This window comes from Marmota marmota, unplaced genomic scaffold, assembly GCF_001458135.2.
Source record: "Marmota marmota marmota unplaced genomic scaffold, marMar, whole genome shotgun sequence".
NCBI lineage: Eukaryota > Metazoa > Chordata > Mammalia > Rodentia > Sciuridae > Marmota > Marmota marmota.
Window position 1 is genome coordinate 13139786 of NW_026000185.1, and position 27060 is coordinate 13166845.

The 27060-nt window shown below is 46.7% G+C and overlaps 2 protein-coding genes across 5 annotated transcripts in view; both read right to left on the reverse strand.

The window, feature by feature from the left end:
• Window positions 1-2145: 2145 nt before the first annotated feature.
• Window positions 2146-10306, reverse strand: Coq7 (coenzyme Q7, hydroxylase). Its single transcript, XM_015491113.2, has 6 exons — window positions 10148-10306; window positions 6494-6672; window positions 5432-5546; window positions 4424-4563; window positions 3343-3411; window positions 2146-2375 (listed from the first exon to the last, which is right to left on the reverse strand). Exons 1-6 carry the CDS (start codon window positions 10218-10220, stop codon window positions 2298-2300), a joined length of 654 nt encoding a protein of 217 aa, XP_015346599.1. The 5' UTR covers window positions 10221-10306; the 3' UTR covers window positions 2146-2297.
• Window positions 10307-13484: 3178 nt separating this feature from the next.
• The window catches only part of Tmc7 (transmembrane channel like 7), a 45973-nt gene continuing 32397 nt past the window's right edge, over window positions 13485-27060 (reverse strand). For 2 of the 4 annotated variants that reach the window (XM_015491114.2, XM_048789577.1), the window contains 9 exons: window positions 26631-26804; window positions 25087-25244; window positions 23085-23205; window positions 22722-22819; window positions 20726-20912; window positions 19924-20054; window positions 17229-17384; window positions 16830-16908; window positions 13485-15690 (listed from right to left, as the gene is read on the reverse strand). In XM_015491114.2, the coding sequence (XP_015346600.1) occupies window positions 15622-15690; window positions 16830-16908; window positions 17229-17384; window positions 19924-20054; window positions 20726-20912; window positions 22722-22819; window positions 23085-23205; window positions 25087-25244; window positions 26631-26804 (1173 nt within the window). In that variant the 3' untranslated portion in view covers window positions 13485-15621. Of the gene's footprint in view, window positions 15691-16829; window positions 16909-17228; window positions 17445-19923; window positions 20055-20725; window positions 20913-22721; window positions 22820-23084; window positions 23206-25086; window positions 25245-26630; window positions 26805-27060 lie in introns of those variants that run through there. The other 2 variants (XM_048789576.1, XM_048789578.1) reach the window with 2 other exon arrangements.

Genomic DNA, 27060 nt, shown 5'->3' on the forward strand with positions numbered 1-27060 from the left:
CAGGAATCGCGTCACCCTTCCCCTCCGTGTTGACTGTAAGGACTGTTGGAAGACACTCACGAGATCACTGAGCTGAATCCACTCCTAGTTGTGGAAAGGAGGACACAGAAGACAAATCCAGATCCCCAGTGTGTCCCCTGTCCAACACAAAGCTAGCCAGGCCAGCCCCTGGGAGGTGAAGTCACAGAAGCCAGCATTTGGCGCGGGGCTCCCAGGCCTGAATCACCAGGACCTTCTGAAATCATTCTGAGCCTGGCACCAGCCTCGGCAAGCCAGAACCTTTGGTCTAAGAACCGAATTTTATTTTTCCCCCTTTCAGAGATGGGGTCTGGCTATGTGGCCCAGGCTGACTTCAAATGCCTGGCTCAAGAGACCCTCCTGCCCCAGTGCCCCAAGCAGCTGGGACTATAGGAGTGTGCCACTGTGCCCAGCCAAGATGAAAAAATTTAAAAGCTTCAAAGGACTTCCTAAGGTACAGTTGTGGGAGACCAACCTCGCATGTGCTGGGCGATGTGGCGTCAGGCACCCGTGCTGCTAGACTGCCCCGCTCTTCTAGGGTTCGAGTGACTGTGTCTTCCTGCCCAGGCTTGTCTTGCTACAGCCCCATGGGTGAAGCTATGCTCACCTGTTCCTTTGTAATATAACCCCTTGCCCTGTTTAGGATAGAATCTTCCATGGAAGTGCCTTGTGTGTGTCCCCTTCTCTTACCGTGCCCTTGGGTGTGGCCTACCCAGGTGTCAGTCAACCTGCTGACAGTGACATCATGAAGATAGACTCAGCCCCTGAAACCTGACCCCTTGCCTCCTTTGAATAGCTTCTCCTCAGTAACAGGGGTCGGCGCTCGCGCGCACGTGTGTGTGTGTGTGTGTGTGTGTGTGTGTGTGTGTGTTTTCTCTCTCTTCCTGCGGACCCTTAAGGTCAGAGGAGCCGTCACAGCAACCCCAAATAAAAAGGTATTTGTGTCTCTTGTGTGGTTATTTTGCTCAGCCCAGTTAGCCCAGTTCAACTGGAGTGACCCCTGAGCCTTTTAGTCATGAACAGAACCCGGCAATATAGTCAGGAGAACCACCGATCTAAGATTTTATTAAATAATACTAAAATTTGGGAACCATATAATAGTTCCTCAAAGTATGAAAATCTTTTTTTTTTTTTTGGTAGCAGAGATTGAACTCAAGGGCACTTGACCACTGAGCCACACTCCCAGCCCTTTTTTATATTTTATATAGAGACAGGGTCTCACTGAGTTGCTTAGCACCTCACTAAGTTGCTGAGGCTGGCTTTGAACTCGCGATCCTCCTGCCTCAGTCTCCTCCGACGCTGGGATTACAGGTGTGCACCACTGTGCTCAGCTAAAGTATGAAAATCTTAGTTTCGGTTCATTCCTTTGGTAACAGACCTTAAGGAAATAGTTATAATCTGACTTTGCAAATGATCCACAAATCGGCCTGCTCTGGGATTAACACGCCCGTCTCTGTTCTGGCTGCTAGAACCAAACAGCGCAGGCTGAGTGGCTTATAAACACAAAAATGTCCTGCTCACAGTTCTGGAGGTCCTGAAGTCCCAGGTCAAAGTGCCAGCAGATTTGTGTCTGGTGACGGTCCCCTCCACAGAGACGGCATCCTCTGTGGCACAGGGTGGAAGGGCTGAGGCGTCTCAGGCCTCCTGTATCAGGTGCTAGCTCCATTCCTGAGGCCTCTACCCCTGGCCTGGTCACCTCCTAACGGCCCACCTCCTAGGACCTGTGGGTGGAGGACAGTGTTGAGACCTCAGACCCCACCCCAACACACACAGCTCAGAGCAGAAACAATGAGCCTTCAGCTGACTCCACGGACTTCATAATCTTGCTCAGTAAAACTTGAACACCTCAGGTTTTAAACTGCCATTTGTCACCAGTGAACTCCAGCTTTTCCCCCTTAAAGGTCCCTGAGGCTGGGAGGGAGCCCGGGGTACAGCACTTGCCTAGCAAGCTAGCGGCCCTGCCCATCCCCAGCATCACAAACGGACCAAAAAAAAAAAGATTCCTATTGACTTACTGATTCATTCTTGAAGCTGAAGGACAAAATTAAGCACGAGACCAAACAAGGACCCGCTTCCTTTGCTGCAATTTGAACGGACCCGGTGACCTATGAGCCTTAGGCGTCAGGCTGCAGGAAGAAACCAGCACTGGAAAGCTTTATTAACGAAAAACTTCTAGTTTATTAACAAGATTCACATAATAATAACTGTACAGTTCCTTCTCCGTCAGTGTCACTCATGAAACGGCCACTGTCTTTACAGAAGGGAGGAGTAGGCAGACTTTAAAGTCGTTCTGATAAATAGATGGCCGCGCTGCACCCGGCCTGGATAACGCTCTTCAGGACGACGTATGCTGGGGCCTGTTAGAAACCACAAGGGGGGTGGAGGGGTGGAGGGGTGGAGGGGGTGGAGGGGCACCCTGTGTAGTAAAACCGACCGATGGTCCCACCCACGTATGAATGGCCCTCTGCAAACCTACCTTCATGTGTCTACAGAGCACTGATTTAAAAATCAACAAATAAACTAAAGGAGTTAAAGGGTACAGGGGAGGGACGAGAGGCGGGTAAGAGGACGTCTGGGAGACTCAGACGGGTCTAATGATAGTCCACACACGGGGTTGTCAAAATGGACCCCACTAATAACAACAAATCGCAAAAACAAGAGCTGGAGACGCAGAACGTGTGTCCAACACTCGGGAGGCCCTGGGCTCAGACCCAGCACTGCACAGCAGACAAAAGCCACAGGAAACATGCCACGTGCTCACTTCTGTGTGAGTCAGGGCCACCAAGCAGAAGGGACTTCTCTGAGTCAGAAATAAGATCTGGGGGCTGGGGATGTGGCTCAAGCGGTGGCGCGCTCGCCTGGCATGCGTGCGACCTGGGATAGATCCTCAGCACCACATACCAACAGAGATGTTGTGTCCGCCGAGAACTAAAAAATAAATATTAAAATTCTCCCTCCCTCCCTCTCTCTCTCTCTCTCTCTCTCTCTCTCCCCTTAAAAAAAAAATTAAAAAAAAAAAAAAAAGAAATAAGATCTGGGAAGCAATTTAACTTGGGACAAAAGCTATTTGAGAGACAGGAATGCGTCTGCCACTGCCAAAATCCTGGCGTCACCCCGTTTCTCACAGGAAAGGGGACGTTGCCAGGCCCTGGGGACAGGACAGGGATCAGGCAGAAGCGGGATCCCCCTCTGGAGCAGCGCGCACTTGCTGCTCTGCTTTAGCGAGGGACGGGGCGGCTTCCCTTGGGCCAGCGCTTTACTGTGAGTTCTTCTGGGAGCAGAAACCTCCACTCCCCCACGCGCACCGTGACGTCAGGTCCCTACCGATTCCGCGTCGTGCTCCAGGCCCAGGTCGTGGTGCTCAAGCTCTTCATCTCGAAACTTCTTGATCACCTACTTAGATAAAAGGGAGGTGCCGCAAGTCGGCGCCACTCGCCCGAGGTTCACCTTATTCCAAAGGCCGACCCTCCCTGTCAGGTCTGGGGCTGGGGAGGCCACTGTCCCCAGGAGGGGCCACAGAGTGCCAGTGAAGGCGGCTGGGATGCTCCCTGCGCGCAACTGCGGCACTCCACTCCACCACTGTGCTGTGTGCAGGGGCAGCCCCAAGGCAAATGGTGGGCACGGCTGGTTCCAATAAAACTTTATTTATAGAACAGGGGTGGACACAGGCTGGGGTTTGCCAGCTTCTGATTTGGGCTTTAAAAACTGCATGGTTCCATAGAGCTGGGTGTGCAGGTGCACACCTGCAGATGCAGCCCAGGGTAGGCCGAGGTGGGAGGATCACTGGAGCCCAGGAATTCCAGCCAACCTGGGCAACGCAGCAAGACGCCATCTCTAAGAACAGGAAAATGAAACTACCCAATTCAAACAGTTCCCCAATTTGCTATGGGAAATTATCTGAGGACATCTATTACTTCATCTGTTTAGTCTCATTCACTCTTCAGAATCCACCAATGATAGGGATGTGCAGCAAAGCACGGGAGATATGGGGTGTAGCCCCGCTCTCCCCAGGCTATGTGACCACAGCAAATGGCTACACCTCTCTGTGCTTCATTTGGTTCAAATCTTTTTATTTTTATTTTTTTTTTAGGTACCAACGATTGAGCTCAGGGGTGCTCGACCACTGAGCCCCATCCCCAGCCCTATTGTGTATCTTATTTAGAGACAGGGTCTCACTGAGCTGCTGAGGCTGGCTTTGAACTCGCAATCCTCCTGCCTCAGCCTCCCTAGCCACTGGGATTACAGGCGTGTGCCACCGCACCCAGCTATTTTGTTCAACTTTAAAATGAGGAGCTAACAATTAGTTGTCTGAGTCATCCCTTAACATCCTTAGTCTGTCTTCCCGCCAACTGTGCCAATCTGTCCTTCCTCCCTTGGGCAGCCCCTTTCAAACGCCGTCAGTCACCTGAAGAAGCTCCTGGTACTTTTCAGGGTCCTCCTCCATCAGCGTCCTGATCTGGTTGTTGTAGTGATGCGCTATGGACTCCTCCACCGCCACGGTGCAGGCCATAGCGCCTTCCTTCCCCAGCAAGGCAGTGCCGGCGCCTGGAATCGCCAAACGCAGAGTGATAAAGTACGGGACAGAAACCCCCGGGAGGCAGATGGCCTTACACCAGGGATTCTCTGCACAGGACATTTGAGGCCGGGTCATTCTTTGGGGCGGGTGTGTGCTGAGCACTGTCAGATATCTGACATCCCTGACCTCTGCCAGCTAGATGCCACGGCACCTGCTCAGAGGTGACCCCTGAAAGCGCTTTAGATGCTACCGTGTGTCCTCAGGGGCAAAGTTAGAGGTGAGACGGGACCCCCCTTAGACTCTGAATCACAGGGTGAGAAAGCTCTTCCTGTTCCTGTGCTGCCCCCCTCCCCTGCAGGGCTGGGCACGGAAACCCAGGGCCTCGCTCGGCACGCTCAGCACACGCGCTCTACCGCTGAGCTGCCCCCCAGTCCTCTTGAAACTTGACTTTGAGACAGGCTGGCCTTGAACTTGAGATTCTCCTGCCCCAGCCTCCCGAGAAGCTGGGAATGCAGGCGTGAGCCGCCTCATCCAGCTCCTGAGGGTCTCTGAACCTGATTACTGCCAAGAGGAAGTCTGCTCTTGGGGTGAGTGTGCCTCTGACCTTCTGAACAGGCTACTCTCCTCCCCACTCCCTGATTAAAAGGGCTTGCAGACCTCAGGTTTAGATCTGGGCCAGGGACAGTGTCTGGCTACAACTGAATTAGGCTGGCTTGTTCCCCCTCTTGTTTGTTTTTATTGTACTTTCTATTTATAAAAGAACACTTAAAGAAATTTAAGAAAAAAAGAAAAAGAAAAAAGAAATCCAATCAATTTAACTTAAAAAAAAAAAAAAAACCTGAGTAAATGGGACCCACGTGATGAATCACCAGACCCGGAAGCTCACACAAGCCTCACCCAGGGCAAAGCCCACCACGTTCCAAAAGGGCATGAGAACCGTTGGCCGGACCCGGAAGGCGACCATCAGCTCGTTAAACTTCTTCAAATGGTCCTTCTCTTGATCCCACATTTTCTGTTAAGAAGCAGAAGAATGAAGACAGGCAGGCGCTACGGAGGCCACCCTGGCAGGTGGGAGGTCAAAGGGAAACGGGGACCAGGACAACCGCTGTCTCCCCAGTCCCCAAAGTCACTGAAAAACTAAAACATCAGATTAAAAGGAGTCTTTGTCACGGAGAAGGGAATACCAACAAACCAACAGAGGAGCCTGTCATCTCAAGAGCAGCTAAGGATGCCATGGGCCATGGTCCCACAGGGTCCCCCAGAACCACAACGCCCACTCAGTGACACAGATCCACGCACATGAGCAAGATGTCTCACCCATTTCAAAACCAGGACGACGGAATGTTAACTAGTGCTAATTCCCTTCCAGATCACTAGAATGTGAGCACAACTGCTATCAAATGCAAAAAGTAGAATGGAAACAGCCAACATGCAGGTGGCCCTTCTTAGTGCCAGCTACTGTCAAATGGCTTCACACAGGTCACCTGCTCAATCCACAACCACCTGGTGAAGAGCAAACTATCATTATCCCCATTATACAGGTGAAGAATGTGAGGCACAGAGAGGTTAAGTAACTTGCCCAAGGACTCAGAGCAGGCAACTCATCTTGGATGGTCCCCACCCCCAACCACTGGCTTGAGTGAGCTTTGAGATCTGGGGTGAAAACACGGGTGAATGTAAGTACTATCGGTAGCAAATGTTTGTTCATTATTCTCTTCTCAATGTTCTGGGTCACCGCCTGTGCCCTCCATGAAATCTGAATGCCACCCACACACGGTTGGTCTCCTCCTGCCCTCTGCATCTGTGCTCCACACCTTGCCCCCAGGAACCAGGGTGCGCTCTCTGGAGGGTGGCGGCACCTCCCTGGGGAAGGAATGCGTGACTGATGTGGTCATTACTGCAAGGCCTTCAGATCCACCCATCGGGGGACCAGGCTGAGAAGAACAAGGAAGTGCCCACCTGAATGACCGGCCCAACGCTTGTCCGGCCCAGGACGGCCATCTGGCCCGCATAGATTCGGTTGGCTCCATATTCACCTGCATGATCCACCCGGATGATTCGGTCCAGGGCGGCGCGGTTGACGTTGTCTAAGGTCATCCCAGAACTGTGGGCCCTCGCGGCGACTCTGCCCCCGCAAGCTGCAATGCGGGTGTGGGTCCTTCATTACTCCCAGGAGAAATCCAGACGCTTCTTTCTCCCTCCCTTCCCGCCTTCTGCACTGGGGATGCGACCCAGGGCATCACACGTGCTAGGCCTCTACCACTGAGCCACATTGCCCCAGCCCTTCTGATTTTATTTGGGGACAGGGTCTCGCTGTGTTACCCAGGCCAGCCTTGAACCTGCGATCCCGTCTCAGCCTCCTGAACAGATGTGCCACCTTGCCTGGCTGAGATACTTAACAGACAGGGGGCACTTTAGGACGAAGGTCATGAACGACCTCCTCTGGGCAGACGTGCCCACGGTGCGTTCTGCAGTGTTAAACGTGGAAGTGTTTAACAGTGTTGGACAGTGTGAACCTGCAGTGTTAAAACACAGAAGATCTCACCTAACGATCTGGGCTTCCACTTCACTTTAAGGGTAGAGATCTGGAAAGGCCCAGCCTGTCTTCTCACCAGGGAATGGTGACCCTGGAGGCCGCTTCCAGAGGGCATGGTTCCCAGTTCACCCCCTCTTCCTGCTGTTCTCTCCAACCCAGGCTGTGGAGTGGCCGCAACCTCGACTCAAAACCACTCGGCCCCTCCCCAGCTGATCTCCAGGAAGCTCCCGTCCCACCCCACCACAGGTATTCTACAAGCCTCTGCAGGCAAAGGTGGAAACCACAGCTGACGTCCTCCTAAACACCACCCTGTGGGCACTGGGTCTTCAGAGCCTGGCCTTGTGACTCAGGTTTTTTTTTTTTTTTAAATCATTTGGTCCCAAATCTCTTCAACTGAACTCCTCTTATCTTCAAAATGTAAACTCTTTAGGACACACGGGATTTAATTTATTAAAACATCAATAAATGGTTAATCTGAGCCCCAAATTAGGGGATCTCAAGAAGTATCCCACCAAGAGAAGGGTTCCGTAGTATGCTTAGGTGTCTAAGGTGGGTTTGCCCCATTTGGTAGATAGAAAAATTGAGACACAGAGGTCAAGTAGTTGGTAGTGTCAACTCTGACCTACACTGGAATCATTTTGAAATATGCTTCATGGCACTTATGCTGTGACTATTGTATCTTTTCACAACCAGAATATGTGTGAAAAAACTTATTTTGGGTACACCTATGGTTCTTCCATTTAAAAATGCCTGAGGGCTTTGGACACAAGGCGCATAGGCTTGGTGGTTCTTAATTTGAACTTTTCTACCAGTTCAGGTCTTTAAACAAAGAAGTGTGGAGATGAGATTCCGAAGTATCCTGACTCTGCTTTGGTCTCCTCCTCTGCATGACCTGCTCCATCTCACTGAGCATGTCTGACTGAAGAATCTGGATTGAGTCCAAGAACCAGAGATCAAAGACCAGATGGGGTCTAAGACCTGCCAATCATACTACCCCACTCAGGGCTGTGCCATCAGACAGTGGGTCACTGTTGCCATGGTCATATTTCATGTGGAGAACAATATGAGACCTTGCACAAAATCAAAGTAGCCTGACATAAGTTTATGCCTCCAAGTCCAAGGACTGGTGCCTCCAGCAGACTGATCTCCTTGTAGAAAGATGGGATCTAATAGTGGAAGTTGAAGAGTTGGCTCAATTTTTCAAAATTATCTCGTTTACTTGTTCTTTCACTTGTACCAGTACCCAAAAACATATTATGGGAAACAAAGTTAGGGACAACCCAGTACATTTTAAAAAGTTACTGAGAAATAGCAAGGGGCTGAGTATACAGGTTGAGTTCAAACCCACACAGATTAACAGGGCTATTAACAGGCAACAGGCAGGATTATGTTTGTATTTAAAACAGACTAGACTGTTCCCTAACATGACTTCACTCTTCCAGATTCAGGCACCCTGCCGCGCATGGTGGTGCATGCCTATAATTCCAGCAACTTAGGAGGCTGAGGCAGGAATATCACAAGTTTAAAGCCAGCAATTTAGTGAGGTCCTAAGCAACTCAGTGAGACCCTGTCTCAAAATAAAAAATAAAAGGGCTTCAGTGGTTAAAGGCTCCTGGGTTCAATCCACAGTACCCAAACAGAACAAAAAAAAACCTACCAGATGCAGGTACTTGATAAGTTGAGGTTTTTTGACAGGGGTGGTGGTGGGGGTAGTGGGGTTTGTGGAATGGTGGTGAAAGGCCTGGGTATCATAATATTTGCTATTTCCATTTTTTCACAATCTCAGCAAAGTATCTTTGTAAAGCATGAGATGGGCCCCAGAATGAATATGCCTAGAATCAGAAATACATGTCCCTGGGTCTGCAGATAGCAATCATTTTTTTTTTTTCTGCAAAGCATAAAAGGACCATGTACAATTTAAAGAACAAAGAAAATGTTTTTCCAATTTCTAATTATAAATCACACAAATCAGAATATTTCTTACATAAAAAAAATTCCCAATAATCAGGCTATCCCCCCATCCTCCCAGCAATGGGGACTGACCCAGGGGAGTTCCACCACTGAGCTTTGTCCCCAGCCCTTTTTAGTTTTATTTTGAGACTGGGCTTACTAAATTGCCTAGGCTGACCTCACACTTGGGATCCTCCTGCCTCAGCTTCCCACACAGCTGGGATGATAGGCATATGCCACCACACTGGCCAAGGTATTTCCTTTGAAGGGAAAACATATAATAATAAAACTTTTCTTCCTGAGTTATCATGAGGATAAAATGTGATCTGGGAAGCAAAGTAACTTTATAAATAAAATGAATGATTCTTATTATGTTACACTCATCGGCTCAGCAGGACTGCATTAAAATCCACATTCAACAACTCTTTGAGTTCTGATCGCATTATCACATACTTTGCAATCTAGGGTCAGTGCCCTCAATTTTATCATTTTATATCCATGTATCCCATATCCAATGACGGTCCCTGGAAATTCTTCAGTGGTATAGGGGAGGATTTTAAAGCAGCTTATGAATTGATAGTAAATAACATTCGTCATTTTAAAATTTAAAAATTTTAAATTTAAAAATTCGAATCCATTTATTAATCAAGGAAATATCTCCACTTGCAGATGGCACACTGTAAACATTTTCATGCTAATCTCCATTTTAAAATTAGCACATATTCATGAGAATAGTGGGTATCGTCTCATATTTGTAAATGTATATAATAGCGACATTTTTAGCAGAAAGAAAAACGATCTCGGGCTCAAGCCTGGGCAGGCAATACTGTCTATGCAAGTTCAACATTTCGGTCTTCAGTGTATTTCAGGGCAGGTCTGCGGTTACGTCATCACCCACCGAGCCAACCCTAAGCCGAAGCCCCAACCAAGCTTCAACTCCGAAATCCACCTGTCACTCTCGCGGGGTACTACAAACCCCGCCCTCCGGATGACGTCACGCAGTCTCGCACCGTCGCGTGCCTGTGACGTATAAGAACGTCTTCCCCGTGACCTCTCCGACCCGAACCTGAAGCTTTCCCCGGCCCATTGACCCAAGGCAATATTGCGGCCGCGCGTCCCCGCTTTACCTGAGAGAGGCCGCCGGGCGACCAAGCGCAGCCGCCATAGGGAGGGAGCTGCCGCCGCCCCGGCGCAACTCATCTCCCGGCTCACAAAGCAGACGCTCTTTAGCTCTGCGGGTCAGTTTTGCTCTTGGCGCGGAGTGATGATGTAGCAGACGTAAAGAAGACGCAATTCGTCCTGGTACCAGTGGAAGCGCCCCGGGCCCACGCTTTCACGTGATTGGCTGAGAGGTGCAAATGGACCCAGGCTATTGGATGCGGTTCCTATCAATCACTCAGAAGCAACCTTGGGTTGCTATGGCGATAAGAATGCTAAATTGCTCTTAAGAAAGGTCTGGACAGGCTCAAGGTTTCTCATCGAAATTCCCGGGAAAGACGACCAGGAGGGTTATTGACATAGCCGTTGTAACTTTTGCTTTACCTCCGTGGAAGATTTTTCTGTTTCCTACTTCCTCTTAAAAATTAGAAATTAGTGGGGTGCAGTGGCGCACCCCGGTAATCCCAGGGGGGCCGAGGCAGGAAGATCCCAGTTTCAAGGCCAGACTCCGCAATTATTAGCGAGGCCCACAGCAACTTAGCAAGACTGTCCCAAAATAAATAGCTCAGTGGTAAAGCGCCCCTGGGTTTAATGCCCAGTACCAAAACAAAACGGAAAACCAAAAAAACACACAGTAGAAATTACATAGTGAAACTCAGGTGGCCACGGGGCCAATAGTGTTGCCTTCAGTAGGCCCGACAGCCCACTTTAACTTTCTTCCCAGTCCTCAATTTTCAGATTTCCTACAGAATATATATTGTACTTTGTACCCACTTTATTGCTGTGCCTTTATACTGTTGCAACTTTTTTTTTTAAGAGGGAAAATTTGCAACATTTTTTTTTTTTTTTAGTTTTAAGTGCATTTATTTATTTATTTATTTAGAGAGAGAATTTTTAAATATTTTTCAGCTTTCAGTGGACACAACATCTTTATTTTATTTTTATCTGGTGCTGAGGATGGAACCCAACGCCCCCGCGCATGCCAGGCGAGCGCGTTACCGCTTGAGCCACATCCCCAGCCCCCTTTATTTTTATGTGGTGCTGACGATTGAACCTAGTCTAGGTGAGTGCTCTATCTCTGAGCCACACCCCAGCCCTGCAACATGTACTTCTGAAAGCATATATACACTAAGATGACAGTCCTACTTGTAGGAGATCTACCCAACAGATATAACTTTTCAAATGAGTGATGTATTATATGAGGCCAGAAAAAGAACCAAAGATGCACATCTGGAAGAATATAAAATACAACGTTTGATATTGGTTAACATCAGAAGGTTGAGACTTTCAGAAGGGGGAACTTTGATTTTGCACCCTTGGATTTTTTATATAGTTTTCCCAAGTTTACTATAAAAATTTTTAAGATGAACCGATCTTATAAAATTGAATTTAGATTGCTAGTTGTCTACAGTGTTCAAATTAATACACTATATATACTAATTCAAACTTATGATGAATCTTAAGTTCTTAATAATGATGCAATGTACCAGTCTCACATAAAGCTACTGAAAATATAAATTTGGCTCCCAAATGCCTTAGCATGTTCAATATCTTTGCTAAAAGTCTCTAGGTCTCTGTTCTTAAGGAGAAAAGTGTTGACAAACATGTATGATGTTCCAGTCATTTATTATTGGGATAATTTGGAAATAAGATATTAAGAGCTAAGGGAATGTTAAAAACTGAATCATCTGACTGCTGTTATATTATGTAGCCCACTGCAATGTTGATAATGAACTTTTGATAACACAACTCTTTGGTGAAAAAGAAGAGAGAAGACTAAATTTTTCTTTCTTTCCTTATTTCCGGTTTTCTTCTCTTCATAACTTTCTATACTAAAAGCAATTTTGCCAAGATTAGCAGTGGGTGTCCATACATGGTACTCAGGAATGATTTTAAATTTTCTCTGTAGTTTCCATTTTTTTAAGTGACAAAACAAAATCTCAAAAATAAAAAACATTACTCCCTAATTCAATTATTAAATCTAAAATCAATTTTTGTATTGTTTTTCTATTTTAAAAATAAGGGGGGCTGGGTTGTGGCTCAATGGTAGAGTGTTCGCCCAACACATGTGAGGCACTGGGTTCGATCAGCACCACATAAAAATAAATAAATAAAATAAAGGTATTGTGTCCATCTATTACTAAAAAGAATATTTTTAAAAAAATAAGGATACTTTATTGAAGAAAAGACAATTGTACAAAATCACAGGATGAGGGCTGGGATTGTGGCTCAGCGGTAGAGCGCTCACTTAGCACGGGCGGGACCCGGGTTCGATTCTCAGCACCACATAAAAAAAATATAAAGGCATTGTGTTGTGTCCATCTACATAAAAAAAAAAAAAAAAAAAAGATTCTCTCTCTTAAAAAAAAAAAATCACATCTTCTTAAATGTGTATTTAAGATGCAAAGCTATCCATGCCCCAAGCACATTGCATACATTAGACACACAATACACAAAATAGAACTAAGTAAGTAAAGTCACACACTACATAAAGGAGATAGGCTCAGAAGTTCTCATTTCTTAAGAATTGGACCTTGTATTGCTACCCTGGCGACATTAATTCCTTCTTCTCCAATACCTAACACAAGTGGGTAGCGGCAATCTGATGTGTAGCTGCAGGAATTCACTTTGCCAACTGAAGGGTTGATGCAAACTAAAGACTTGCCTAACTGGATTCTTTTCTTTGCTGGGATAATAACATTTTATGATTGCAAGAACCTGCAAGTCGGCCTTACGAAAAACAACAGAATGGGGCAACACAGAAATGTTTGCAGGAGCTTTAAAAATTCTAGCTCCCAGTGTTTTGCAAAGGGTGAGGGGGAGGCAGAAACAATCCAGACATCCATTAATGGTTGCATAGTTAAATATCCACAGGTGCAGTGGAATGCTACGCAGCCATAAAAAAGAATGAGGTCACTGCTTACATGGAAAGGTCTTCAAGATGTTATTAAGGAGAAAAAAGAAGTTTGGAAATCTGTATTTCACAACATACACTCACATGTATATGCCTGCAAGAATGTATCAATTTTCTGGAAGAATAAAAATGAATATTATCAGTGGTTTTCTCTGGAAGTGGGATGAGGAATGCCTGAAATAATTTTATGTGTTATAAGTTTAAAAAGCACAAGTACACTTCTAGGCTTCAACAGAGCCAAGGAGTCTTAAAAGCATTCCTCTGATGGTTACATTAAACAGTTCTTTCATCTAATTTTCAGAAAAGGCCAAGAGCAACAACAGACTTGTTTTTCATGATCACTTGATTGCCAATGAGAAGCCTCCATGGGTTCGAATATATACAATTACATCTTAAAACCTTAAAGATGCTGTTTAATCAGTAGTTTTAATGCACATGTGTTAGACAGCCGTACTTTAAAAATTATACAGACATCACTTGGAATTATTAAACTTATCAAAACATATCAAAACATTCAAGTAAGAGGTATGCAAATTAGCAGCATTTTAACTAAAACTACTGTTATTTGTTTCAGTATCAGTTTTAAAACGGAATGAAAACAGCAATATATTTTCATTTTATTCAACACACACACACACACACACACACACACACACACACACACACGACTCTCTTTAGAAGCCTGGTACAGGCAGAGACATAATACATACAGAGGCACAGAGGCACTATGCAGAAATGCTTACAATTAAAACTTGTTTTTTCAGAAATGCTAGAATGAACTTTCGGTTTCTCAAAATGCCATGACGCCAGTTACATTTAGAAACTCATCAACTGTAACAAAACTTGAAAAACTCATCAGTCCAACAGGAACAAAAATATTCCTGTTAATACGACTTTTGTGGAAGAAGAAGGTTGAGTTGGAGCTGGGGTTGTAGCTCGGTAAGAGTGTGTGCTTAGCATGTGTGAGGACCTGGATTTGATCCCCATCCCCAAAAAAGAAAGAAAAAAAGATTGCAACAAAGGAACATGAGTATAGAAATCTATAAGCTCCGACAGCTTGCTTTCCCCCTCAGAGCAAGGAGCTAATCAGTTTTGAGTACTGGGATGATGTTGAGGGGGTAGGTGGACATTATTCTTAGAAGCAGCTTTCCAAAACCTGTATCCAACTTTAAATTCCAGGAAAGGTTTGGAACCAGAGAAAGGAAGAAAAATAATGGCAGGAAGAAAACGGTCTATTACAAAATTACAGTACTTTAAGAAAAGATTTTGAGACATGTAAATGAAAACAGGTTATATTAAGCAATAACTTGGGCCTTCTACTAAAAGGCCCAGGGTTATCAATTTCAGGTACGTTTAAAATGAGGTATTTATTGCATATGGTCTTCACCATAACAGAAATTGCTGTTACCATAACGGAAATCTTAAGAAAGATTCTGCTCGTGTAATGCAAAATAAAGGCCTATGCATTTAAAAATGTTCAGCACAGGAAAGCAAACAATAGCTCTTGAAAATGTGGAAATGTGTATTTAAGAAACCAGGGCTGGCTGATCCAGTCTGGTTTGGTATATTTTCACTGGACTGTTGGACTGGCTGAGTTGTGATCTCCACCCTGGAACACTCAGGCATGTAACTCTCAGCAGCAGTTACTCAACAGCTCTTTCCAGCCTGGCTCAGGAATGTGAAGTGTCCTTTAGAAATGGGGACCTCGGGGCAAGAAGGGCAATGGAACACTGAGATGAACAAGCCTCCTACTTTTGATGGTACAGGTTCCTCTTGCCAAATCTCAGAACTCAGGACCAGATGGAAACTGAGGCTTGTAGAGGAGAGTCGGCTGAAGGAGGTTTTCCCCTGAGTGATAACTTAAGGCTGCAGGAAATACCCAGATAGCTCAGAAAACAAGGCCACAAGGCCCCTCCTGGAGAGGACTGATGGGGACACTTCAGGGACTGCTTATTCATGTATTCACAAAGCAGGGACCCACTTTTCTTCCCTTCTGCTAGCAGGTAGCAGATCATGATGATCCTCTCCCTGTTCTCACCACCTATTCGAAACATCAAGATTCAAGGATTTCTCTTCAGACCATTCAAGAGGGACACTACTTTTTTTAAGGAACCCTCTTCAGTTTCTAGACCTGGGTTCCAATGAAACCCAGTTTCAGAAATGGATGACCTCTGGTTAACTTCAAAAGACAACACAATAAGCTTTTTAAAAAGTATGTCTCTCCCATTCGGATTTTGTTGTAAAGGCTTAAATGGCATAAGAAGTTCGTTTCTCAGGTGAGGTCCTCACTGAGCTGTTGGGTCTACAGGCGAAGACCTGGCACTTGACCTGCTTTTACCACGTCACCAAAAGCCCTAATTAGAGGCTGGGTTCTGTAACCAGGCCACCGGAGCTGCACAGAGTCCTGTCAGGAAAAGCCTAAATTCCAGAAAAATATATTTTGAAATTTCTGCTCAAAACCCAGGGGGGCTTTGTGGGTGCGACAGTCACCAGCTGAGAAGCACGCAGCGCGGTGTCTTCAGGCTCAGCCTAATGGCTCCGCACATCCTTCTGGGCTTCTGTTAGCTTCTGGATCAGATAGCGCTTATCCCGACTCTCCTAAAACCAGAAATGAGTTTGAAAGTTACATTTCACATACTTGAAAGCGAAGATGCTTTCTACCTATTGAATCACCTCTCAGATTCAGGGCCAAGGATCCCAACCCCTGGGCTACTACAGTGGCTTCCAATCCAGTCTCTTCTCCTCGCGTCCCTCACCACTGTCCTGTGTTCACCCAGCAGCTGGTGAGTTTCCAAAAATGCACGTCTGACTTCTCCTTCACACTCTGCAATGGCTTCTCATCACACTCAGAACAAACCCAACCTTCCTGCCAGGTCCCCCAGGCTATGCTAGGACTCTGGCGGACGTCCCAGGACCCTCTTGCTTCTCCCCATCATTTAGCACCCTCTGGCCGCCGCACACCCTTCTCCTGTGCCCCAGAAGCGCCTGGCTCCTTCCCTGGCTGGAATCCCCACATCCTACTCTCTTCCCTAATGAGGACACCTCCAATAACTGGCTCTTGTCTGTCATTCAAGCCTCAGCTCCAGTGTCACCTCCTGTTGTGGTTTGGATATGAGGTGTCCCCAAAAGCTCACGTGTGAGACCGTGCACGAAGGTTCAGAGGAGAAATGACTGGGCTGTGAGGGTCTTAACCTGATCAGTGAATTAATCCCCTGATAGGGATCAACTGAGAGTGACCACGGTGGTGGGCGTGGCTGGAGGAGGTGGGAATTGGGGGCGTGGCCTTGGGGTGTCTATTTGTATCTGGCAAGTAGAGATCTCTCTCTCTCTCTCTCTCTCTCTCTCTCTCTCTCTCTCTCTGCTTCCTGATCACCATGTGAGCTGCTTCCTTCTGCTACACTCTTCCGCCATGATGGCCTGCCTCACCTTGAGCCCCAAGGAATGGGGCCTGCCTCTTATAGACTGAAACTTCTGAAACCATGAGCCATGAGCCCCCATGTAAACCTCCCTACTCTATAATTGTTCTATAATCTTTTCGTCACAGCAGTGAAAAAGCTGACTAAGCCTCCTTAAGTCTGCCTTCGGTTATAGCAGCTTCTCGCAGGTGGGGTTTGGGGACAGTGGTGGTGAGCAGGAGCCACAGCAGGTCCACTCCCTCCCTGGGAGCAGTGCAACTTTCCGCACCAGGTCCTGGTTTAGTGCCACCAGCATGGCCCTTGGGCCCTGAGCTTCCTCACCAGGGACAGCTGCTCTCGGAGCTGGACAACCACCCGTTTGTGCGCTCCGGCCAGGGCGATGAAGTAGAACATGACGAGGCTGCAAGGCAAGAGGACAGGTCAGGGGACGCCCGCCCCTTCTTTTCTTTTGCTTCCCAGTCATCACGAGGTCAACTGACTTCCTCTGTCACATGCTTCGGCCTGATGTACTGTGCCACCGCAGGACCAAAGCAACAGGGCCAAGTCACCATGGACTGAAACTATGAGACAAAATGAACCTTTCCTCCTTTTTAAGTTGATTACCTCAGGCATTTTGTCCCAGGAATGGAGAGCTGACTAACACACCTTCCATTTCCCAGTGGGGGAGCCACGCATTTCAGTGGGAGAGAACTCTCCAGGGTCGGGGCAGTTCTCACTCACCAGATGATCATGAAGAAAGGCACCGCAAAGGCTTCCGACGTGATGCCATGGACCAGGGACTGCAGCGAGCTGGGGAAGGTGCTCACCGTCCGGGGGACGACATCCCACGTGGTGTTGAAGATGGTGAACGGCCCACAGGCTTTTGAGGAAGGGATGCTGCAGAACATGAGCCAGAGGGCTCAGGGCCAGGCTTGCAGGACAGGCCGCGTCCCACTGCTGGACACCCAGAATGTCTTGTAAATCAAGGCCTCAGAGGAAGTGCCTCATCCCCAGGCCTTCTGGAATATTCTGGTCAAAAGTGCTTACCATAAAATTTTCATCAAGTTTCTAGGTCTAACTGCCAGTTTAAAGAATGTTCAAGAAAGAAGAACAAGTGAAATGTCTTGTAGGAAAATAACCAGACAAGTCCAGAATTCTACTATCCAACCTATAACTCAACTCTGATGAAAATGGTCTAAACTATTCAAAGACGAAGTTAAAGCAGACATAACAACTGAAAGCAATGTGTGAAACTTGAAAGATCAGTATTTTAAAAGCAAATTTTTTTTGGTGGGGGTTACTGGGAATTGAACTCAAGGGCACTCGACCACTGAGCCCCATCCCCAGCCCTATTTTGTATTTTATTTAGAGACAGGGTCTCACTGAATTGCTTAGCACCTTGCTTTTGCTGAGGCTGGCTTTGAACTTGTGATCCTCCTGCCTCAGCCTCCAAGCTCCTGGGATTAGAGGCATGCACCACCATACGTACCCAGCAGTATTTTAAAAATAAAGCTAGAAAAGATAATTTTGGAACAGTTTTTTGAAAATGGCAGGAATATTAGTACTAAGTTAATTAAGTGTAATAATGTCACTGTGTGTACACGTAAAGGAAAGTGTCCTTATTCTTGGGGACTCACATGCTGAAGCTTTTAGTGGTGAGATCGCATGGTGATCATAACTTCATTTCAAATCATACATCATTAAAAAACAAAAATTATGTAGGAAAAAATACAGCAAAATGTTAACTGGGACATTCCATTGAAAAGAATATGCATTTCCCTGTTGCTATTTTTCTCAGCTTTTCCATAGATTTGACAGTTTTCAAAACAAAAAGCGGAGAAAAGAAATGTCAAATGCACTCTACTCCACGTCTATCTAAAAAGAACAAATTTTTAAAATTACAATGGAAAAACAGTCAAATGAAGACCTGAAAGAAAGGCCCACATTTATATCACAGAGGGTATATGTAAAATTGTTCATTGCTGCCCTGTTTTGTTTTTTTTAACTTTTTTATTTATTTACGTGGTGCTGAGGATCAAACCCAGGCCTCATGTATGCAAGGCAAGCGCTCTACCACTGAGCTACAGCCCCAGCCCCTGCTGCCCTGTTTTCATGGGTAAAAATAAATGCCTGGAAACAACCCAACTGCCATTTAAGAAAATGGATGAACAACTTATGGTCCATTCATAGGACTGGATACTAGAGAATCACTGAGCGAGAGAGAGAGAGAGAGAGAGAGAAGAGGCGGTGGTCACAGAGGGACGACTGTCTCCCAAGGAAACAAATCAGCTTGGAAACAGAGTTAGAAAATGAATTCCACCATAGATTCTTTTGCGCTTCTTAAATACTGTACCATGTGAATGCATTTATTATAAAAAAAAAAATCAAAGCTAAAATCTTATTTAAAAGAATAAGTGGCAATTTTTCTCTCCAAGTTGTATCTTCTGCACTGTTTAAATGTTTTAATATAATATGACTGTCATGCAAAAATTAAGGCAAATATAGAATTGAATTGACAAAAAACTTTTTAAAAATCTGAGAGAGGGACCCAATGCTTTATAGTCTTTTAATTTAAAGAGATGAAACAGAATTCCGTGAGCACTGAAGGCAGGAATTGGCAAACTATAGCCCATGGGCCAAATCTGGCCCGCCACCTGCTTTTTTTTGTTTGTGTGTGTGTTTTTATAAATAAAGCTTTATTGGAACCCAGGCATACCTGTTTGTTTATATGTGATCCATCATGATCCAGCAGAGTAGTTGCTGAGACCATAGGGTCTGCAAAACCTGGATTGTTTACTCCCTGGCCCTTTCTAGAAAGTCTGCTGGCTTCTGGTGTAGGCGGTCACCACACACAGAGCCACATCACCGAGATTCCAACTATTAGCTTCAGATCCTTAGTCCAGAGCACTTCTCTCTCCCCAGTTCCACACTAGATTCTCCTCCGCCTGTGTCCTTAAGGTCTTCGTAACCTCGCATCTAGCTCAACACCTGGCGTGCAGGAGTGTGTGGTAAATGTGTGCTAGGGGTGAGACCCCCTCCCTCAACCAGCCTGGCAGGAGGGGGGGCACCTTACTGCTCCTCTCTGCCTCTCCCGACCCGCCAGGTCTTCTGCAATGACCACACATTACTTTGACAATCAGAAACAAGTGACCCAAAAGGGGACCAGAAGAGAGGTCCTTCGGAAAGGGTAGGAAAGACCCAACTGGCTTTCACAAAAATGATGCCCATGCTCCATGCCAAGTTCCAGGATTGGACCAAGACCCTCCAGGGCCCAGAGGGAGGTTCTGAAAGGAGGTGGGTCCCTAGAGAAGCAAAGAGGGGGACTCACTGACCTGTGCAGGTGGACACCGTGAGAAGAGCCAACCAAGAAAACAGGGGACCCTTTAACACATACGACAAAGCAAGGGAATGTTCTAGAAAACCAAGTCACACTTACCGGGACATGCTGATTGTCAGAGGTATTATCGCCAAACACAGCCCAATCAACAACACCAACAGGAAGAAGAAATTGGAATTGGATGCTCTGAATTGCCGTGGGGAGGGTCTGCAGGTATAAAGAAGACTCAACTAAGGGGAAAAAAAACGAAAGAAAAAGTTAAGGAGCAATCAGCATCTGAGAGAGTCAGTGAGCACATTACGCATTACGGTGGGCATGAAAATTAGTCTCAGCTTTCTAGAGGAGATATAAATCATAAGGCAAAATGTTTGATCTAGACTCCAGCCTCAGGAATCTCATGCTGATGAAATAAGAAAAATGGACCAAACACCTGTAATGTGGAGGCTGACTGCTGCCCTTGATTACAGAGAACAACTGGAAGCATCCTGAATATCTATCAGTGGGTATTCTCCACACAGCAAAATACTATACAGCCCTTAAAAAGGTTGAGAGAACATTACGTTACTCATGAGGCACTATGAAATAAAAATGGCAGACTTCAGAACTTTACATGGTATGAACTCATTTAGGCTTTTAAAGGATTCATCCTTTATAGGAATTTAAATTTGTATAAATGGGTCTATAATAATAGCTACCAAATTAAGAATTATTTTGCTTAAAATTTTTTTACATGCTCATATAATTTTCCTACATACTAAAAGTAAATATTTTGGGGCTAGGGATGTAGCACATTGGTAGAGCATTTGCCTAGTGTGTTCAAGGCCCTAGGTTCTATCCCCGACACTGGTGGGGAGAAGGGAATGGTCCAGGGTATGAGCCCCCTACTCTCACCTCCCCTTACCTCTTTCACGTAAAAGATAATAATGAATTTCAAGGTTGCAATTGCAGGAAGAAGGGGTGAGAAAAAGGCTCCGATCCAGCAAATGGTCTGCCCATACACGATCCCCAGGACATTATCGGGAATGGCAAATTCCTGCTGTCCCCAGCACCGAATCAGCTTCCAAGAGGAGCAGTAGGTCACCAGGAGCCTGGAAACAAACCAGAGAATTTCTCACCTGGCTACAGGTGTCTGCCAAGGTCACAGAAACACACCCACCAAATCAAGGTCATCTGCACAGAAACTGCTTTGCATGGGTCAAACATACAGAGAGAGGGAACTCCGGAATCACTTAAGCCCAGGCTCCGAGTGTCAGGTCCACAATTTAGCAGCCAAATCAATACAAGCTTCTGGATTTCTTCAAGCCTCATCTTTCTCACCTGGAGTTTGGGGGTGGATTATACTACAAATACTTGTGATGAACCTGAATGACACAGGGGCCTCTGTCCCCTGGCTTGTAACTCAGCACAGAAAGTGCTGAGCCTCTGCACAAAAGGACCCTCCCCGCTAGCAACGCCACTCCCCAGGACCCTGGAGGCTTCCTATAGAGACCACAGGCCCAAGGACCTGAGATCAACACACACAGCTGCTCCCTGCACCACGGCTGTGCATTAGCGAAAGTACCAGAAACAACCAATGCCCGCCAGTGGGAGCTGGGCTTATAAATGAGAAGCCATGGACGCAGTGAAATGGACATTCTCTAAAATGGATGAGAGAATCCACATGATTGACAGGCAATGTCGTTCATGATATTTTGTTTGTATGAGGGCTGGGAGGTGGGGGGCAAGATGCAGGCCAATATGGGTGACACGGGATTCCTTATTTCTTCCAATAAGACTATGCGACTAAGCTGGGGATTCAGCTCTGTGGGGAGCACGTGCCTAGCATGCACGGGCCTGGGTTCAATCCTTACTACTGAAAAAGAAGTAAAAAAATGCTGTATATATTTACACACACACTTAAGTAGATCTGTGTTTTCACATATTAGAACTGATCCATCCTCCCTCAAAGTATGGCCACCCTCTGAGGGGAGGGTAAGATTGGGGAAGCAGGGGTTACAGTCATTAAAAAACTCCCATATTCTCTAGACTACTATATTTGATTGTTTATTTATTTTGGAAGAAGGGATTGAATTCAGGGCCACTCGTCCCCTGGGCCACATCCCCAGGCCTGTTTGTATTTTATTCAGAGACAGGGTCTCACTGAGTTGCCCAGCACCCCCCTTTGCTGAGGCTGGCTTTGAACTCGTCATGATCCTCCTGCCTCAGCCTCCCCCACCGAGCTACTGGGATGACAGGCGAGTGCCACAGCAACCAGCTTATTTAATTTTTAATAAGTACATATTTATTATATTCATATAGTTTTTTCAAAGTTTCTCTTTTTTTAATGTTTATTCTTAAGGTCGCACTGGCCCCTCTGGCCCAAGCCAGAATTTTATGCATGTGTGGTTCCGTGAACAAAGACACCCCTGACTTAAGACCACACTAAGGACCATAAAAATGACAATGCAGTCATGAAAGTCACGAGGGCAATGCTGAACGTTGTGGAGTGTTCTCAGGGCTTCTGTCTGTATTATCTCATTTAACCCTCACCACAAGGTTGTCAATGGGGTCCTTCTTCCACTCCCAGTATCACAGGTGGGAAGCAGGCAGCAAGCATAAGTTGCCCAGGGTCACGTGACTAGAGCTGGGGTTTGAATCCACATCAGGAAACCCCACCTCCACTGCAGCCTGGGGGTCTACACTGATGGAGCTGCAAGCAGGGAGGCCCCTCAGGGAAGACTCAGAAAACGGCACCTTTCCACCCTCAGTGCCCTCAGTGCCACCTTAGATGGGGCAGTTAGCAAGGGCCTGGTTTTCAGTGGTCCTGGGGCCGTGCAGTCACCCATCGGCCTCTAGGGGGCAGCTGTGAGGGACGTGTCCAACGTGGGGCAAACTGTAGGAGGGGACCCCTCACTTACTTTCTTGGGAAATCTATAAAGATGGTCACAGCCAAGATCATGATGAAGTCGAAGATCATCAGCTTGTACATTTCCTGCCCGACTTGGGTCTCCCAGCACTGAAACCAGAGAGCAAGAGACACTGAGTGACCCTGTGGGGCAGAGGGAGGCAGGCCCCCAGACCCCTGCCCCTCAAGATCCTGCTGCCCACAGGCTCCGGCACAAACCTGGGTGATCAAGCCCCTGAACGTGTGGGGCAAGGTGCAGACCTGCCTTGAGACTAGAGTTAGAGGGAGGAGCAACTTTGCGGCTGCACTCTTGACCATGACCCTATGGCCAAGTGACACCCCCACCGGGCAGGTTGCTGCCACCCCCAGGGCTCACCGGGTAGAGCTTCTGGTTGTAGCCACAGAGTTCACACAGGGTGTCGTTATCACAGGACGTGATCTTGGAGCCCAGGGTGAACACCAGCACACAGATGGTGGCCAGTCGCATGAAGACACACCTTCACGGAGGAGGAAAGGAAAAGGGACAAGGAGAAACTCAGAGCGGGCAGGCTGAGAGGACCTGGGGTTACAGAAGGCAGAGGCTACCTTTTATTTATGTATTTATGTTTTGGTACCAGGGATTAAACCAGGGGCGCTTTACCACTGAGCCACATCCCCAGCTCTTTTTATTTTTATTTCGAGACAGGGTCTTGCTAGTTTGTTGAGGCTGCCTTCAAACTTGCAATCCTCCTGCCTCAGCCTCCCAAGTTGTTGGGATTACAGACATGTGCCACCAGGCCCGGCCACAGGCCACCTGCACACGGACACAGAGGTTCTATTGGGGGTGATGAAAAAGTTCTGGAGATGAACAATGATGATGGGAATGGACTTAAAGCCACTGAAGTGTGGACACTAAAACAGCAACTTTGATGCCATCGATCATTTACTATCCTTTTTTTAAAAGGCAAAAAATTTTAAAAAAGATGAGAAAGCTGGGAACTCGTGATTCCCGGTGAGGCCGTCACACAACAGAACACTACACGTTCCTGAAAAGGAGGAATCGAATCTTTCTGTACGGGCTCTGAGGGACATCCCATAGAGGGAAGTGGAAAAAAGCTAACTATAGAGTGTCACGTGGACAGGATCCTATTTTTCAAAGTTAAAAATAAATGTTGGTACAAACTGCAGGAAACATAGGAATGAATGCACAAGGACACAGGCGGTTCCCATGGGTTCCTGGAAGAGTTGGATTCGTGGGAGGTGAGAGGAGAATTATCTCTCTCTCTCTCTCTCTCTCTCTCTCCCCCTCTTTAGGATGCTTTTCTACTATTTGGTTTGTAATAAAATTAAATTAAATGGAAATATTCAAGTGGGGGAGGGGGTAAAAAGCATCCCCACACCCTCGCTGGCTCACCTCCCTCATTCCTAAGCAGGTCCCACCCCTGACCTCTGGCTGCAGGTGACTTGCATCAGGTGGGAACACCTGGCTCCTGGACTTTCCTAACACCAACAAACCTGCAATGGGACCCTGGTGGCACCTGGCTGTGCAGCAGTTCACAGCCTCTCTGGGCACGGAAAGCCACACGGAGCTCACCATGACCAGGCGACAAACAAAATTCAGACATCAGGGGCATTCCACAGTGCAGATGACCCCCCCCCCCATCCTCCCAAGGTCGAGGGCGGAGCCGTGAGAAGGAACCACCAGCAGGCGCAGAGCCGACAACGTGAACAGGCGCCTGCGGCTCCATCGGGGACAGCTCAATTCCAAGAGGTGTGACAATGGGGCTCATGTTAAAACCAGTCCCCGTCACCAGGAGGGCTGCTGAGGTGTTCACACGGGAGGGGACAGGACATGTCGTTGGATATTTGCTTAAAATAATTGAGTAAAAGTGAGGCAAATGGATGAAGCAAGATGGGGGCAAAAGGTTGGGAACGGCTGGAGAGGACCGACGGGCAGAGGGGCGCTCATGATACCATTTATTCTGTTTGAAAAATGTCCAAAATATAGTTTTTTGAGATTGAAAATGCAATTTCAGGGATTTTGAGAAGGAGAAAGAAAATTCTCCCATTTCACACATTGCCCCCCCCACACACACCATTTGAGTGACCTCAAAGGACTCTGCCTTATGTAAACTGTCAATTCTGAGATATTCACAGCAGTGACTCCTCCTAGGGTCCCATCCTGTCCCCTCAGCTGTCAAAATAAACAACACATGGACCGAAAGTACAATACTGATAGGTAGACTCTAAAGTCAAAGAGGTTTCACTGCATGGACAAGTTCATTCCTTCATGAAGATTAAGGAGGACCCAGCTCAGCAGGAACATGTACCACCACCGATTGGCATCGTCTGCCACGGCAAGTCGGTGGCCTGGCCGGCATGCCCACAACCAGCATTACCTAAGAATGGTCAGCCGGATCTCAAAGCCTGGGGAGTAGTCCTCGTAGTGGATGATCTTGGCGAAGATGATGGGGGTGATAAAATTGGCCAACGTGATCACAATGGATGGTAGGTACAATATCAAGAGGTTCTCTCCAAAAACCATCTTGTCGATTTCCTAGAAAGACGATCAAGCGTACTGGTCAGTAATATAATAAAAGAAATGGCAAATGGTTAATTGAAAAAACTCGACTATGCCTACTGGGCACACGAACATAAGAGACCTGCCCTTCGACACGGCCTGTAAACACAAGCCATCTCCTTCCTGTGGTGTTCAGATACCTAGTGCCATGCCAGAAGAAAAATGAGCGCTATTGGACGTGTTAAGGATTTTAAAAAATCCATGTATTCTGTATGAACAGGGAATTTAAAATATTTTCAAGGATGCAGTACTGATTGGAATTGTAACAGGTACTTTCTCCTTCTTCCCTAGTAACAGGTTACTTGGCCACCTGTGCAGGTGCAGCTGGTCCAGGACAAAGATTAAATTGCAGCAGGATGCACTGGTGCGTGCCTGCCATCCCAGAGACTCGAGAGGCTGAGGCAGGAGGATCGCAAGTTTGAAGCCAGCCTCAAAATAAACAATAAAAAAAAGGCTGGGGATGTGGCTCAGTGGGAAAGCACCCCTGGGTTCAATCTCCAGAACCAAACAAACTAACAAACAAAAACCACCTAAATGGCTAAGGCGTCCTTGAAGCTAGGTGCAGCCACGAGATTAAACTCTAGCCAAGGAAGAGGAGTGGAAATTTTAAGTCCAACTCCAGGTAGTGACCCTGAAGGTGCACTCTCCCCAGCTCCTTCTCTCTCTTCCCTCTGGCTAGATTGTGGATGTGGTGGGGCGCTATCTGAACATGCAGAGGAGGACCACACCCTCTGGATGGTAGAGCCACCAGGTGGATGGCCCTGGGCCCTGATGATTGATTTCACCAAGCAGAGCTGCTAGACCAACTTGGATTGTGTGTGTGTGTGTGTGTGTGTGTGTGTGTGTTAATAAAGGATGGAACCCAGGAGTGTTCTGCCTCTTCGCTACAACCCCAGACTTTTAAATTTAATCTTATTTTGAGACAAGGTCTTGCTATGTTGTCCAAACTGACCTCAAACTTGAGATCCTCCTGCCTCAGCCTCCTGTGTAGGTGGGATTACAGATTCATGCCGCTATGCTCAGTTCAACTGGATTTTTAAAACTGCCACGATTTTAGGTAAACTGAGGCTCCAGATAGTGAGTAGATGAGGGATCAAATGCAAGCAGTTCAGCCTGAATTAGCATATTGTGAATTTCTGGAAGAATGCGGTATCTCGAAAACAACTTTAGATGCTTTCTAAAATTTCTCTTAAAAGTGATCACTGATCACCTCTGATTTTCAGTTCTCGATCAGTCAAACTTCAATCTCCGTGTGTATGCAGAAATGACGTGGGCATCGACCACTCAGGTTTGCACTTCACATAATGCCCCACACCAGGGCACCCAGAGTGCACATTAAATTGACTCTCGTGGGGGGCTTACCTTCTTCATGTGTTCTTGGGAGAAGATAGTTGCTATGTAGATGGCATAGAAGCATGCTGCTAAAACAGCCAGAACAATACAGTTCAAAAACAGTCTCAAAGAGTAAATGCGTATCGTTTCTTCTGAGGTCCTTTCAGCTATTTTCTGCCGTATTCTTTCTTCCTCTAGATCCGCCTGAGGACCAGAGAAAGCTCATTTGTGAGCACTGAGACACAGAGATATTAGGGAATGGACACGGTGATACCCTCCCCATCCATTTACAACTTCCTTTAAATATTCACAGCCCCGAAGACACCTTCCCAGACTAAGCCCAGCTACATTTTATGTCTATTAATGGCCTATATTCAAGGTAGAGCCTTTTATGTAAGACAGAAATTAGGCTTTACAATAAATATGTAAACTAAACCATTAATTTATTAATGACATTACT